This window comes from Leiobunum rupestre, chromosome 8 (assembly GCF_980474605.1).
Source record: "Leiobunum rupestre chromosome 8, qqLeiRupe1.1.hap1, whole genome shotgun sequence".
NCBI lineage: Eukaryota > Metazoa > Arthropoda > Arachnida > Opiliones > Sclerosomatidae > Leiobunum > Leiobunum rupestre.
In genome coordinates this window covers 27,171,871-27,185,622 of record NC_143391.1, presented here as the reverse complement: position 1 = coordinate 27,185,622, position 13,752 = coordinate 27,171,871, and the positions used below count along the sequence as shown (strand labels likewise).

The 13,752-nt window shown below is 36.9% G+C and overlaps 1 protein-coding gene across 1 annotated transcript; it reads left to right on the top strand.

The window, feature by feature from the left end:
* Positions 1 to 1,354: 1,354 nt before the first annotated feature.
* LOC149932959 (arylsulfatase B-like) lies at positions 1,355 to 4,129 on the top strand. Its single transcript, XM_090157204.1, has 8 exons — positions 1,355 to 1,468; positions 1,526 to 1,685; positions 1,750 to 1,862; positions 1,922 to 2,032; positions 2,098 to 2,223; positions 2,671 to 2,797; positions 3,618 to 3,947; positions 4,014 to 4,129. Exons 1-8 carry the CDS (start codon positions 1,355 to 1,357, stop codon positions 4,127 to 4,129), a joined length of 1,197 nt encoding a protein of 398 aa, XP_090013330.1.
* Positions 4,130 to 13,752: the final 9,623 nt, after the last annotated feature.

The following is a 13,752-nucleotide window of genomic DNA, read 5'->3' as shown; positions in this document are numbered from 1 at the left end:
ATACCAACTCGAGCTCGCGCTCTCTATCTTCAATAACCATAGCTAATGACGTAGAAAAACCATTTACACGTGACCTCCCGTATTTTATAGAAGCACCTATTTGAGGTGGCGATGACCATGATTCGCGAATTTAACGCAGGAGCTGAGCCTTAAGTAAGCCCGTATTATATGAGATAACGCCTTAATAAATATCCGTTAATACTTGAGTCATATAAGTTATCCAAGAATGTATCAAATTAGTTTCTACTGTTAAATGTTTCTCACCAAGTATGTAATGCAAATGTAACAAATTGTTCAGATTTACAAATTAAACTTAGCTAAAAATTAATAGCACATCTACACGGTTAACGTTTATAAAGAGAACTGCCTTTTAATACGCAACGAAAATACAACAAAAACATAAGCGTATAGTTATACATTTATCGGGATTCTAAGTCCACGGGGCGAGGAGGTCGAGAGAGAGAATAAACAAAACACAAGAAACCACGGGTCAGAATATAGTGCGGGAAAATTCAAGTATTCCAACACAAATTATGTAAGATTTATTCATTAAAACTGCCAAAAAAATTTCTTTAAAAAATTTTCCAAAGCAGCTTACCTTTCACAAAGCCCTAGGGTGAACGGTTTTCTAAAGGAACAGGCGCATTCTTATTGAAGTTTAATGCTCATTATTTTAATGTCAATTTAAGATAACTGATTAATTATTTTATCATTTGACAGAAAATAAGTATAAAAATTTACCATTAATTTGAGTGTTATAGATTTTCAAAGTATTTAAATAGTTTACCAAAATATTAATAATTTTAGGTACTTTTACAAGGTCAATTAAAAATTAACTAAACGATGAAATAAAATTTACTTCGCACAATTATAGTTTTAACTGTGCTGACAACGATACAAAAACCACGTGAAGCACGATTTCGCCAGTTTCGGCATAAACGGTGTATGGGCAATACAGTCATAATTCGGTACAATTATCTTAATAACCATTAGCAATATCAAAATTAGCTTCGCCTATTTTTATTACAAGACCTCGTAATTACAAAATCAAAGAGTGCTTAACAATTCAAGCTATAGAACTCTAGATAAACATGCGTTTTTTTAAATTTCTCAATGTTTCCCTTAAACGACATCAGTCAAGTTCAATGACTTCCTTCAAGCTGATAACTTTGGAGTAAAACGGCTGCGAATGAATGCGATTCTAATAAGTGAAAATAATCCCGACGAGAAAGGTAAGATAGTTGAACTTTTAAAAATAACTAACTTTTCTTATTTCTGGTTGGTTTTATCTATTTCCGGAAACGTTAACTGATTTTATCATGGTCTTTTAATTTTATGATATATAATATAGAAAATGAAATCAGTCGGTATTCTGGTAATATCCACTATCCTCCTTGAGATTGCCAACTACGGAAGTTCCTCGGAAACGAAACCACCCAACATTATCATGATTGTTGCCGACGACTTGGTAAAGAGGATGTATACGATATTAATATTTATATCTAGTAATTAAATGTTCCATCAGGGCTGGAACGACGTGAGCTTTCACGGTTCTCCGGAGATTCCAACTCCCAACCTCGACGCAATGGCCAGCGATGGCTTGGTGTTGGACCAGTACTACGTTCAACCGTTGTGCACTCCTTCCAGAGCAGCCCTGATGACCGGATACTATCCCATACACACCGGTTCAGATATACAAAAATGATACAGTCTGAATTCCTATTTGTAAAACCGAGATATAATTAACAGGAACGCAGACTTTGGTCATCTTGGGACGATGTCCTCTGGGAATTCCTCTCAAGTTCAAAATGTTACCGGAACATTTAAAAGATTTGGGCTACTCTACTCGAGGAATTGGAAAAGTGCGTTACTGTCCTTGGCCAAGAAATTGAAAAATAAAGATTATACGATGGTTTTTCAGTGGCATTTGGGGAGCTACAAATCAGAGTATCTGCCAACATCGCGAGGTTTCGATTCCTTCTACGGATTTTGGAACGCCGTTACTGGATATTTCGATCACACGTATTTAGAAGTAAGGTAACGTCCTTATAGGCCTATTGAAAATAATATTGAAACACGAACTAAACGATGAACCAGGCACCGTACTGGGGTTTGGACCTACACGACGATACGAAACCCGTCGAGAACGAAACTGGCCACTACACGACGGATCTTTTCACGAGTAAAGCGACTGACACGATCAGGAATCACGATACAGCGATGGTAATTGGATAATTATCAATTTTTAAGTTAGAGAGTCGAGGGTTTTGTCTCTGAAGGTAAGATAAAAACCACGTTAGTAAACTCGACTGGCAAGTTTTTATGTGTTAAATATGCCGAACTAAAGTGCGGTGGCGAAGGGGTTAGCATTTTAGCCTCGCAGCAAGAGGAGCCGGGTTCGAGCCCAACTTGTGGCACGGGGTGAAAACTAGGAACTACTCCATCCGCGTAGAGTTTGCAAATTCTCGTTCCATTGGTTAGAAAAGTTTTCTTTCAAATTCTTTGGTTTCCCCTCCTACGCGATTGAACCCGGACACCTGAATTAATAGCATTAAAAGTCACTAGCTTATTTGGGCCTAGAGTGGTGCCTTGGGAATTAGCCGATTATTATTAGATAGTGCTTGAGTAATTCGCCGTTTCCAGTAACAATATTTTCTGGTCATTGCTAAGCCACTGTTCCTCTACTTGGCGCACGCCGCTGTCCACTTTGGGAACCAATACTCCCCTTTGGAGGCCCCCGAGAAATACATCTCGAGGTTTGCACATATTCCTGATTACAATAGGAGAATGATGGCCGGTAAATTCAAATTCATAGAACCAGATGTGCATAACATATCTATTACGAGAGAAGTATCCCTAGCTAGGCAGATTCCGCAGGGCGCTAATTTCCCCGAGTCTAGTTCTTCGCTAATAGGTGAAAAATGGAAATGCGAAGTGACTTTTTCCTATTGATAAACCGTATTTTTGAAGATGAAATAGTTTATTTTATAGAATAAAACGTGGTTTTGCCCAACTTGTTAAAATGTTGCTCTTAGGTCACAAGACCCAACTTTATTAGAATTTTTTCACGTGAGCAATTTGCACGCGCGCTAGAAAAATCTATATTCCTCGCGACTGTAGCGCGCGCTCATAGACAAGAGACTGTGACGTAAGAGCAACAATTAAACAAGAATGCCACGTTACTTTATAGAAAGCACTATACACTCTTTTATATTCTTATTTGTGAGAGCTGCCATTTTATTACGGGTCTGATTTCAAATAGCGCATGCAAGGCCGCTTCACGCGGTCAAGTGCACGCGACGTCTCGAGCTGATGAGCACGTGCAGGTGTCCTTGCCTGTACTATTTTAAATTAGGCTTGTAATGAAATGGCCGACTTCGTAAAATAGTGTATTGTATTAGAAAATCGATAAATGACGACCTTAGCCCCGCACATAATATTTTTCCTCAACAGATTTATTTGAAAAATTAACGGGAGCCTGCGTAGGTACATGCTTCAAGCGAATAATATTATCGGGATAGGCAGATGGATACTTGTCTCCTAAGAGATATATTATGCACTTCTGATAGAACGACGTGTGTCCACTGAAACCGTTCTAAAATTGTAATTTGTAACAGCAATGGTGGCGAGCCTGGACGACTCGGTTGGAGAGATATTCAAGGCCCTTCAAGAAAAGGGAATGTTGAACAACACCATCGTGGCGCTGACGACGGACAACGGGGCCCAGTCTCAAGGTTACTGCTCGCAAGTCGGTTGCGGACCGGACCTCGAAAGCGCGTCGTCCAACTTCCCACTGCGAGGATCCAAGTTCGACTTGTGGGAAGGTGGGGTTCGAGGAGTCGGCCTTCTTTGGAGTTCCGCCGTCTCCAACAGCGATTCCCAAGAGAGCGCCAGAAGACAGCTGATGCATATCACGGACTGGCTGCCAACCTTTTATCAAGCAGCGGGTAGCCTTCAGTAACCCTCTTTTTGTATTCTCATACGGACAAATAATTGCGTTTCAATATTTAAAGGTGGCGACGTTAAGAATTTGGGTAAAATCGACGGGGTCAGCGTGTGGGAATCGCTGGTGAGCAACGGGAAATCACCGAGAACGGACGTGCTCCTGAACATCGACCCCATTTTCTAAATGAGAGGAATCAGAAACGAATCGTGGAAATTAGTCACCGGAGATCTAGACTCCGACATATCTTATTTCACGAATCGATGGTAACTAGGCCATTGACCTGGACGAAATTCTGACTACGCTACCGCCAAGCCTACACCGCAATTTAAATAATAATAATAATGAACAATAAAATTCTAGGATGGGAGTATCTGGTAGAGGGGTGCTAACCGACCATCTTCGACCCTCTTTGCCTCAACTGGCCCACGATTCCCTGGTGGCGCGGGCAATAAAAGCGACGGGAAGGAAATTCGTCGGTCCGACCGAAGAATTCTACAACGAATTCAACGTGACGTGCGGGCCAGTCCCTTTGGCGGAAGTCGAGGGGGTGATGCTGTTCGACATCGAGAAAGACCCGTGTGAATATCGAAACATCGCGAAACAAAACGAACAAGTAACGGCGTTGTCTTAGTACATTTTAGAGCCTCAGCACGCTAAAAAGCGATTTGGGTTGAAAATGATTCAATCGAGAAATTCAATACATTTCAGGTTGTGCACGAACTAGAAAAAATCCTCGAACGGTATCAAGAGGGCTCCGTTCCGCCTTTCGAATTTAACCCCGATGAAAAATGCGACCCAGACAGCTACGGATTCTTATGGACCAACTGGGCCGACCAAAATCCAATGGTCAGAAATATCACGAAGCATTTCAAACGGGTCGAACTATGATGAGATAATTTTAGACGAAAATAATTAAACATTTTTTTGTTGGCGGTTAAATCAACGACAGCGATTTACTTTAAATAAAAATCGATTAAAAGTTACTACGTAACGCTACAGCGTCTTGCTAATAACTCTCCCATTTAAAAAAAATAACTATACATATTTCTTTGTTCACGTTTTGAAATCGATAGAAAATAAATAGTTGAAGAATGTGTTGTTTTGTTACGAAATTCTAAAAAAAAAGGGTTCAAAATTGGTTGAATAAAATCGTCAAAACCATATTCGTTGTGACACAAATGTAAGCTAATGTTGGCGAAAGCGTAGACATAATTATATCGGTCGACTAAAAACAAAATGATCATTTTCAAATAGGATGCGAAACCGAAACTGGTTTTCTGGCTAATGATGTTTTTACCGACATACTCGCTCAATATTTCGAGCGATTAATGAAATACGTCGATATATATGCTAATTATGAACCGGAAATTTCTACGTTTTAAATTGGCCGCGATTTTGTGTTTAATTTCCGTATAATTATAGAAACGCTTGATAAGTATAAAGTATAAAACACAAACATTATTACACTTTACGCGCAACAGATGGCGCCACAAGCGTAAAAGAATTGTTATAAAAATATACTAATCAACTCGACTAGGGTGGGGGCCAACCATAAAGAAATCATTAGGAAAACTCGACACTATCCGGGAGTTGTAAATTTACACTAAAAATCGATGAAAAAAATTCAAATTATAAAACGTAAAGTAGTAGTTGAATATAAATATATATATATATATATATATATATATATATATATATATATATATATATATATATATATATATATATATATATATATATATATATATATATAATATATAAATATATTATTCACATTTAAATATTAGAGTCTTAAAGATTTTTATTGTTGCCCTTTTTTAATGAGGGCACGCGTTGCCACATACCTAATTGTGTTGATTTCGACTTTCAATGCCTACAAGTTATAGTCTACGCGGGTGAGTATTTGTTATACCAGAGAGAACTATCCATTTAGGGGAAGTCCTATTTTGCGGAAAGAATATTTTGCATACTTTTGCAAAACTATTGTGAACATAGCTCATGCGGCTATTTTGAAGAATAGCACCCCCTCCTATATATTTGTTTTGATTGTGCTATAATATAGTATTTTTCGCAAGGAATCTATTGCCATTAAAATTATTTTTCGGAAATGAATACTTACGGAGATATAGTTAATTTAAAATTATATACTTGAAGCGTAAGGCTTGGTACTGTCCTCTAGGTCGCGTTATAGATTTCACCTGACTTTTTTTAGTATGGGGTTGGGGAGGCGCCGCGCACCCCCAGCGCTCGAGCGAAGTGAGTGCGCGGCGCCATCAGGTGCCAATGTATAGTCTTTGGATAATATTTAATTAACAATATCTCCTTAAGTATTCATTTCCGAAAAAAGATTTAACGGCAATAGATTCCTTGCGAAAAATACTATATTATAGCACAATAGAAACAAATATATAGGAGGGGGCGCTATTCTTGAAAATAGCCAGTTCGCACTAGTTTGCAAAGTATGCAAAATATTATTTCCGCAAAATAGGACTTACCTCCATTTAGGCCATTAAAATGAACATGTGACTTCGCAGATTCCGTTGGGATTGAATCTTCATGCCCAATCGCGGATGTGGACACCGCATCATGGACTTCATGGCTCAAAATTTTTACGAGTCTATTAAAGAAGTAAAATATAAAAATTACTCTGCGTAGGGATATTGACAGGGTGACCACAGAATATTTTAGAATCCTTTAAAGGAATTATGGGTAATTTATCAGTGAAATATAGAAAATTATAGGAAGAAAAATGGGGAAAAAAGGAAAATTTAGGAAGAAAGTTGGGAGAAAAAGGAAAAATATTACAAAATTAGTAATACAATAAGAGAAAACGTTTGTCAAAATTGTTAAAAAAAGGGTATAACAATTCATAATAAAGATGATAACCGTTATAAATAGTCGAAAACTATCGCCGAACAGTGTTGCATATAAACATTTTTAAAAACTAGGACGTTTTAAAGACATTTAAGGGTTAAATATCAACTATTTTAAGCATTTTACAATTCATCTGTGCCTCGAGAATAAATGACCAATACTTTGTGACCACGGGCCGGTAGCTTCCATCACCTTCGATACTACCGAATTTCGCAAGCGATGCACTGAAGTGAAAGTATTATTTTTACCCATCTGTCTCAGAAACGCCATCTATGATTTAATTGAAGCACTAACGTTTTCAAGTTATCAATTTCTATGTTGCTTTTTGCTGTCCGATAGTTAAGTTCTTAAATTCTTTTAGTTGCCCGACAAAAGGTTCGTGACCCATCACGTCGAGACAGAGATATAATTACTACAAAAAAAATTAAATTAGACAACAATATTTAGAAAAACTGTGAGAAGAACTGTGATAATTATATGATTTGCGAAAACTTAAATTAAAAATTAAAATATATTCATATTATTCGAAAGATCCCCTTAAAGTTTTAAATTAATTAGCGACCACTTTTGTAAGTTATTTTAATAAGCGAATTTCAATAATATCTGACACATTCGCAGTCGAAAATTCAGTCGAAGATGGTACTTTGTGTGAAGTCAGCTTAAGCTTCCATTTGTTGTGAAAATTACCATGCTGATAGTTAATTTTAAAGCCGATAGATGGCGGTGCGGTTATTGAAACTCGCTTATTTCTTCGAATTCTACTAAATTTCTTAACACGGTGCACAACAATAAGCCTTTCCATAAAATATTTCTACGTGCTTTCTCTGTTTTTTTTTCTAAAGGTTTAAAGGATAAAGGTTTATTTGTTGATCGTGGGAGCACAATCAGTAGCATAAATAAATGATAATAAGTAATACACCTACTCAGTAAGTCATAAACAACAAATTAATAATAAAAATAATTAAAAAACACACAAGAGATAATAACTTTTCTTTAGGACTAATAGTTTGAAGTTTGAAAAGGTTAGATATATATATATAAAGAAAAGTTATTATCTCTTGTGTGTTTTTTAATTATTTTTTATTATTAATATTCAATCTGATTGAATATATACACACATATATGTCCACATACATAAACAATTATATTTGTGATTAGGCATAGATCTGGCTATGATGGTGGAGGCGAAACAAGTGGATAGAAGCATGAGATATAGGTGACAAGTAGACTTATCTATTGCTAATTAACTAGTGATACTCCCGACATTTTCTATCCGTCTCTTTTTTCCAGAATGTCAGAATATATTTAACCATAGGAAAATCAGAATTATCGTTACTAAAATCTAGAATGTCCGCTAACTCAGTCTTCTGGTTAAGGACGCGCCATATGAATATGTCTTCATCAACCTCCATAGCAGGGCAAAGAAGTAGGACATGGGATAGATCTTCTTGAGATGCCTTACAAAGTTTGCACATAGCTGAGGTGTTAAATAGTTGGTGTTGTCTTGTTCCAGTTTGTAAAGAACCTGATCTTGCGTCACCCACCACCAATTTCGCCAAAACTAAACAAAACGTTGGCTGTACTTTTTATATTTTCCAGTAAGATTTTCCCAAACATTTTACACGGAGTTTGGGTTAGGCTTAGTGATTTTGGAGTTCAAACTGATTTCTTTTCAATACTAATTAAATGGATTATTGTTGCAATACTCATATCAACTCTGCTAAAGTATTGTTAATTCTTAGATACTTATTAGCTAGTACTTTATGATAAACAATAATCTTTACCTGATACACTACTGTGGCTGTCAATGAAATGTTAAGCCTTAGTTCACAAAGCTATAAACTGTTAAACCTTGGATTAAAAACGTGTTACTGGATATTGCACTCCGGGAATTTAGTGATTTTCAAAAGTCTGAGATGCCGCTCGCGCCATCTATTGAATTTTCGCGTTTTGGTGATACAAACAAGACGGCGTTTTAGGTTTAAGGAATTACCGAGGGGCAGATCACTTTGTTACAAGGTGTCCTAATAATCATGATTAAAAAGTTAGTCATGATTTAATCATTTTTAATCTTTGTACAGCCAAAGCTACAGATTTAATTTTAATCTAATCTAATCATGATTTAATCATACGAGGGGTGTCCTAATAATCATTGGAGTGAGCTGCCCCTCGGGAATTACACACAGCTTGGATCAAAAACGTTATATCAGTTTTCAGGTACGTTAAAACGTAATCAAACTTCTATTCTTTTGTATTTATAACGCACTGTAAGATTTTATATAGTCTTAATAATTTTAGGTATTAGTTTCAATGGGAAAGCGAAAAAGGATACCCCTAACATATGTGGTTTCCTATCATACCTGGGGTCGCTGTTACATTTGGGATAAGCACAGTGCTTAGTTCTTCCCATAATATTAAATTTCAATAGTATTTGCTTAATTTGAAGTTAGCGCAAATATTATAAATCTCTCGTAATTTCTATATTTACCACAAAATAATCATAAGAAGGATCTAAATGGCGAAAAAACCAGTAACTTTTTCAAATCACTGTACGTTACGCGCATGCGCCCAGATTTACTTGTATCACCATTTCCATGACAACCCCACCCCGCCCCGTTTTTTTTGGGGCCATTCGTAAGGCGCCCGAGAATGCATTGCCGAAGGTAGAGTGCAATATCCAGTAACACGTTTTTAATCCAAGGTTAAACATCATCGAAACCATACTAAATTTTTCGTTATTTTAAATATTTAAATAATCTCCTTTTATGACTAGTTAAGTAAACGAAATACTTTTATACTTTAAAAATTTGATATAACAAATTTAACTATATCACTTGGATTAATTTTAATCCGCCGTGTTTTGTAAATATTTACAGTAAGTAGCAGACGACACACCGAGCTCAAGGGTCAAGCGAGGGTTAAAACAAGAAGTAATATATATAACGTTGATCTAAATCATCCTTGCAAAAACCGTTTTCCTTCCCCCACTTACCGTAACGAACATTTATATGGAAAGGTCTATTGAAATATTAAGTGTGAATTACCATATATTTCAAGCTTTAGGTAATAAAAAAGTGACACCAAAATCCTTCTAAGGGTCAAAATAATACTAGCTTGCTTGGCCTATCTGACATGAAATTCCTGGTGTTGCCACTGTTTCCTCATTATAAATAAATATGATTTAGAGGCAAATTGTAAGCTTTTTGCTTTTAGCTTGAACAAATATTCAAATTTATAACGATCACGGTGCTATTTCAAATATGAAAAAGCAAAAATCTTTCAAAAGACCCAAGAATATGGGAGAGTGAACGTTAAATTAACCTTTCCAGATTATATAGAGCCACGTAGAGGCCAATGCGATAACCTTATTAACTATTCTATTTATCGCTTGATTAGCAGACGAACATTTAGCAGTTTATGAACTTCTCACATTTGCCGCTACGCGGCACTATGCATACTGAAAAGGCAAAATCATATACCTTTACGTTATCTTGGTCTACAGAGCAAAATACGTTTTACTTCCCTCCTGTGAATTTCTCCAAATATCTATTTGTTTCGCGGGTTTTCCCCCGTTTCTGAGGTTTACCGTTTTTGTAGAAGGGCCGGTCAAGAGGAAAAGCGAACAAGCAGCAAAAAAGCGCGGCGAAAATGATCGAAACATTTCCGGATTGAAATGTCCGAGTGCTGCGCTTCCCTCCGAGAACAATTTCCGTTTACGAACGACCAAACACGAGAACTTTATGGAGGCCAAAAAAAGGACTTCTCTATCGTCGTTCTCTCGCGGGTTCCATCAAATGACCCTACTTCGAAGTTTCTTTTTTTTTGGGAGAAGGAAACTTTTTTCTCTCTATCTTTATCTGCAATGTCCTATAGCGTAGGCTTCTCTTACATACGTCTGATTTGAAGTTTCCAGACAACTTTGGACGAAACTTCCCGCAAACTAAACTAAACTTTAAACTCCATTCAATATAATGGTGTTTGAACATGACTTGTTTGTCACTGTTTTTTCTTCTTGTAATGCGGTACAACATGACTGGTATTTCGCTCAAGTTAATGAGCACATTATTTTAAATATGATTTAGCTTTAAAAATTCAAAAACATTAAGTGTTTAGTTGATTTAAATATATAGCCGAATTATAGCACAAATCTATTGCTAGTTTTGTTTCGACAGGTATCCGACATTATAGCAACATTTGGCTTACCAAATACCTCAGGTTAAATTGCTTTTAACGTCAAAAATTAAACACTTAGAAGGATTTTTATCTGCCATTTATCAATTTCCCCATTGTGTTGTATTTTTGGTTAATATGGAAATAGCAGTCTACCAAACAGAAAAAAAAAGTGTACCAAATTATTTTAATAAACTGTAGCATGAATTTTATGAGCTACGACCATAAATAAATCAACTTACGGTACTTACCCATCTAACCCAGAAGAGCAACTATCTGGTGCCATTGACCAACGCAGCGGCATAGCTACAATAATAGGACCGCAACTTAAAATGGAACAACTGTAATGAATACGTATGTGTTTCTACGTAAATAAATATTTTAATGACTTTAGGAGTAGTTTTTTGGCGTTGGATTGTGACTTTCCGGAAGATTTAGCGGTTTGTGACTTTAAGGGTGTGTTTTAAAGGTGTGTGGTTTTTGGGAAAAGTTGGCGGTTTTTGACTGAAAATGTTCTACGATGACAAGGCTGGTCAATGGAATTTGGTTCCTCGACACCCTTTCCAAGAATTACATTTTATAATCAACAATTTCTTTGACAAATTGGTCGGTCGCCCCTATAGAATACTTACGCCACTGATCACGGTGCTTATGGACCCCTGGGCGCTTGTCTACCTGAGCATACATCATTGTATATCAAAGTCAGCCAGATTCCAACAGTAGACCGGTTTCGGCCTTTTGGGGCTCATCAGTACTGTGTAGGAACTCTGGCTATCCTCATCACTGTACCTGAGCATACATCATTGTACATACAGGATAGTACAAATCGTCCAACAATATCATTTAACACAGTACATCAAAATGAAATGAGCTGGTACTTACAGCGACCTAGGAGCAACAAACACAAGGAGAACGCAGCTAGCCTTTAAACACGCTAAGGCAGTGTTGTGTACAAATTTCATTGGACGAACCTTTACGCTGAACGTTTTACGGGCGGGGAGAAAGACAATTTCTGAATTTCCCCCTTCAGGCGGTAGCAGGCACTAAAGCGTCTAACCAATGAAAATTGTTCGCAAGAAAATGCACGACTTTTGACGGGTTTTCTTCTCCTTGTGTGAGGTGCTGTGTTTGTTGCTCCTAGCTACGACTATGGTGGAAATTATAACCAACCTATCCACGTGTCCACCAAATAGTTTAAGTTCAGGTGGATAAATTGCGCAAATTCATTGCAAAATGTCAAAACAATTTTTGCGAATAAATTTCACAGGTTCCACCATGAACTAGAAAACTACCTTTAATTTCCTATGTCATGATTTAAAGCTAAATTTCTAAATTCACTAGAAAATTGAAAAAAAAGGCGTTTGCCGAACGTCCTCTATGGGATTTTCAACAGGCTACCGAAAACACATCGATAGAAGCCCAGCTTTTTCAGTATTTCAAGTGTTTTTGGAAATATAGCTTTAGCTCTAGAGTCTTAACCCACCTAAAAGTTCAACAGGGAAAATGCAATGTAAACTTCGAAACATTTTAATTAATTAACGGAACCTTTATTGAAAGCTAATAAAGCTAAATAAAGCCGTAAAAATATGCAGAAAATATAGCACATTCAAATCGGGCCAACTAAAAAATACTTAGAACCACCTTGGCATTGCAAAGAGTAATAACATATATTAATAATAATAATAATAATAATAATAATATAATATGTATTATTCTCCATCACTATCCCCCTATTCGGCTTTTCGTTCAGGTTCTCTTTTCAGTGTAATAGTCGCGAGCCAGATTTCCTACACGATACTGATGAGCCCCAAATAGGACGAAACTGGTCTATCGTTGCTAGAAGACTTGGGCCGAAGGTGGTGCCTTGGGTATTAGCCTAACTGATTATTATTATTATTTCTGGCTATTTTATTTTTATTTATTTTATTACTCGAAGATCTTTTTGGTCCGAGATTCGCGTCTTTATGTTTGCTGGAAGACCTATTGATATAAGCTATTTGTAATTATTTTAATTTCCTCAAATTTATTTAGGGTTTAGCATTTTTGTCCCTTTTCATTCTGGACTATTCGCGTATTTTATCACTCTTTAAAAAATACTTCCACAACCAGTGGCGTAGCTGAGAACTCAGAGGCCCCCCCTCGCAAAAATCTCTATTGCCCCCCCCCCCCCCCAGCACCGCGGGCCCTGCGGACCATCAGCTACGCCACTGTCCACAACAAATTTTCCAATTGTGGATCATACTAGAGATGTGAATTTTCCGGCAAAATTTCCACAAATCGGAAGACTAAAAATTGAAACATATAGCGGTTTTTATTCTAGACTAGGCTAGAGGTTTAATTTTACTTTTGGAAAGCGAACTTCCTGCAATTTCGACCGACCGAGATCGCCCTCGGAGAACGTTTTGGCGTGTTCAAATGCTCTCGGTGGGCACGGAGCAAATGCTTTCGAGAGTTCCTTTTCAGCTCTGGAATAAAACGCTCTTATCTTAGAAACATGTTCCATTTCTATTTTGATCGGAGTGAGATCAATGACGTCGAAGACGAATTCGGAATCTCCTGTGCTTAGAAAGGCTAAAGCTAACTCAATATGGTGATTGTCTGTTTGAGTTCAAAATTTCAATTTATCTGCTCCCTGCAATTATCTGTAGAATTTACGGAATTTAAAAGTAAATATTAAAATTTTTGAAAAGATCCATGGAAAATTTATAAGAATAAAAATTTTAAACGGACAAAGACCCGCGGGTCGAAAGCTCAGGATAGTT

Excerpts from the sequence above, each read along its gene's own strand:
- LOC149932959 (XM_090157204.1), top strand. The coding sequence starts at position 1,355 with ATGAAATCAGTCGGTATTCTGGTAATATCCACTATCCTCCTTGAGATT. Across the intron at positions 1,863-1,921 it reads CTACTCGAGGAATTGGAAAA|TGGCATTTGGGGAGCTACAA; the intron begins GTGCGTTACTGT and ends ATGGTTTTTCAG. Across the intron at positions 2,798-3,617 it reads CAATAGGAGAATGATGGCCG|CAATGGTGGCGAGCCTGGAC; the intron begins GTAAATTCAAAT and ends AATTTGTAACAG.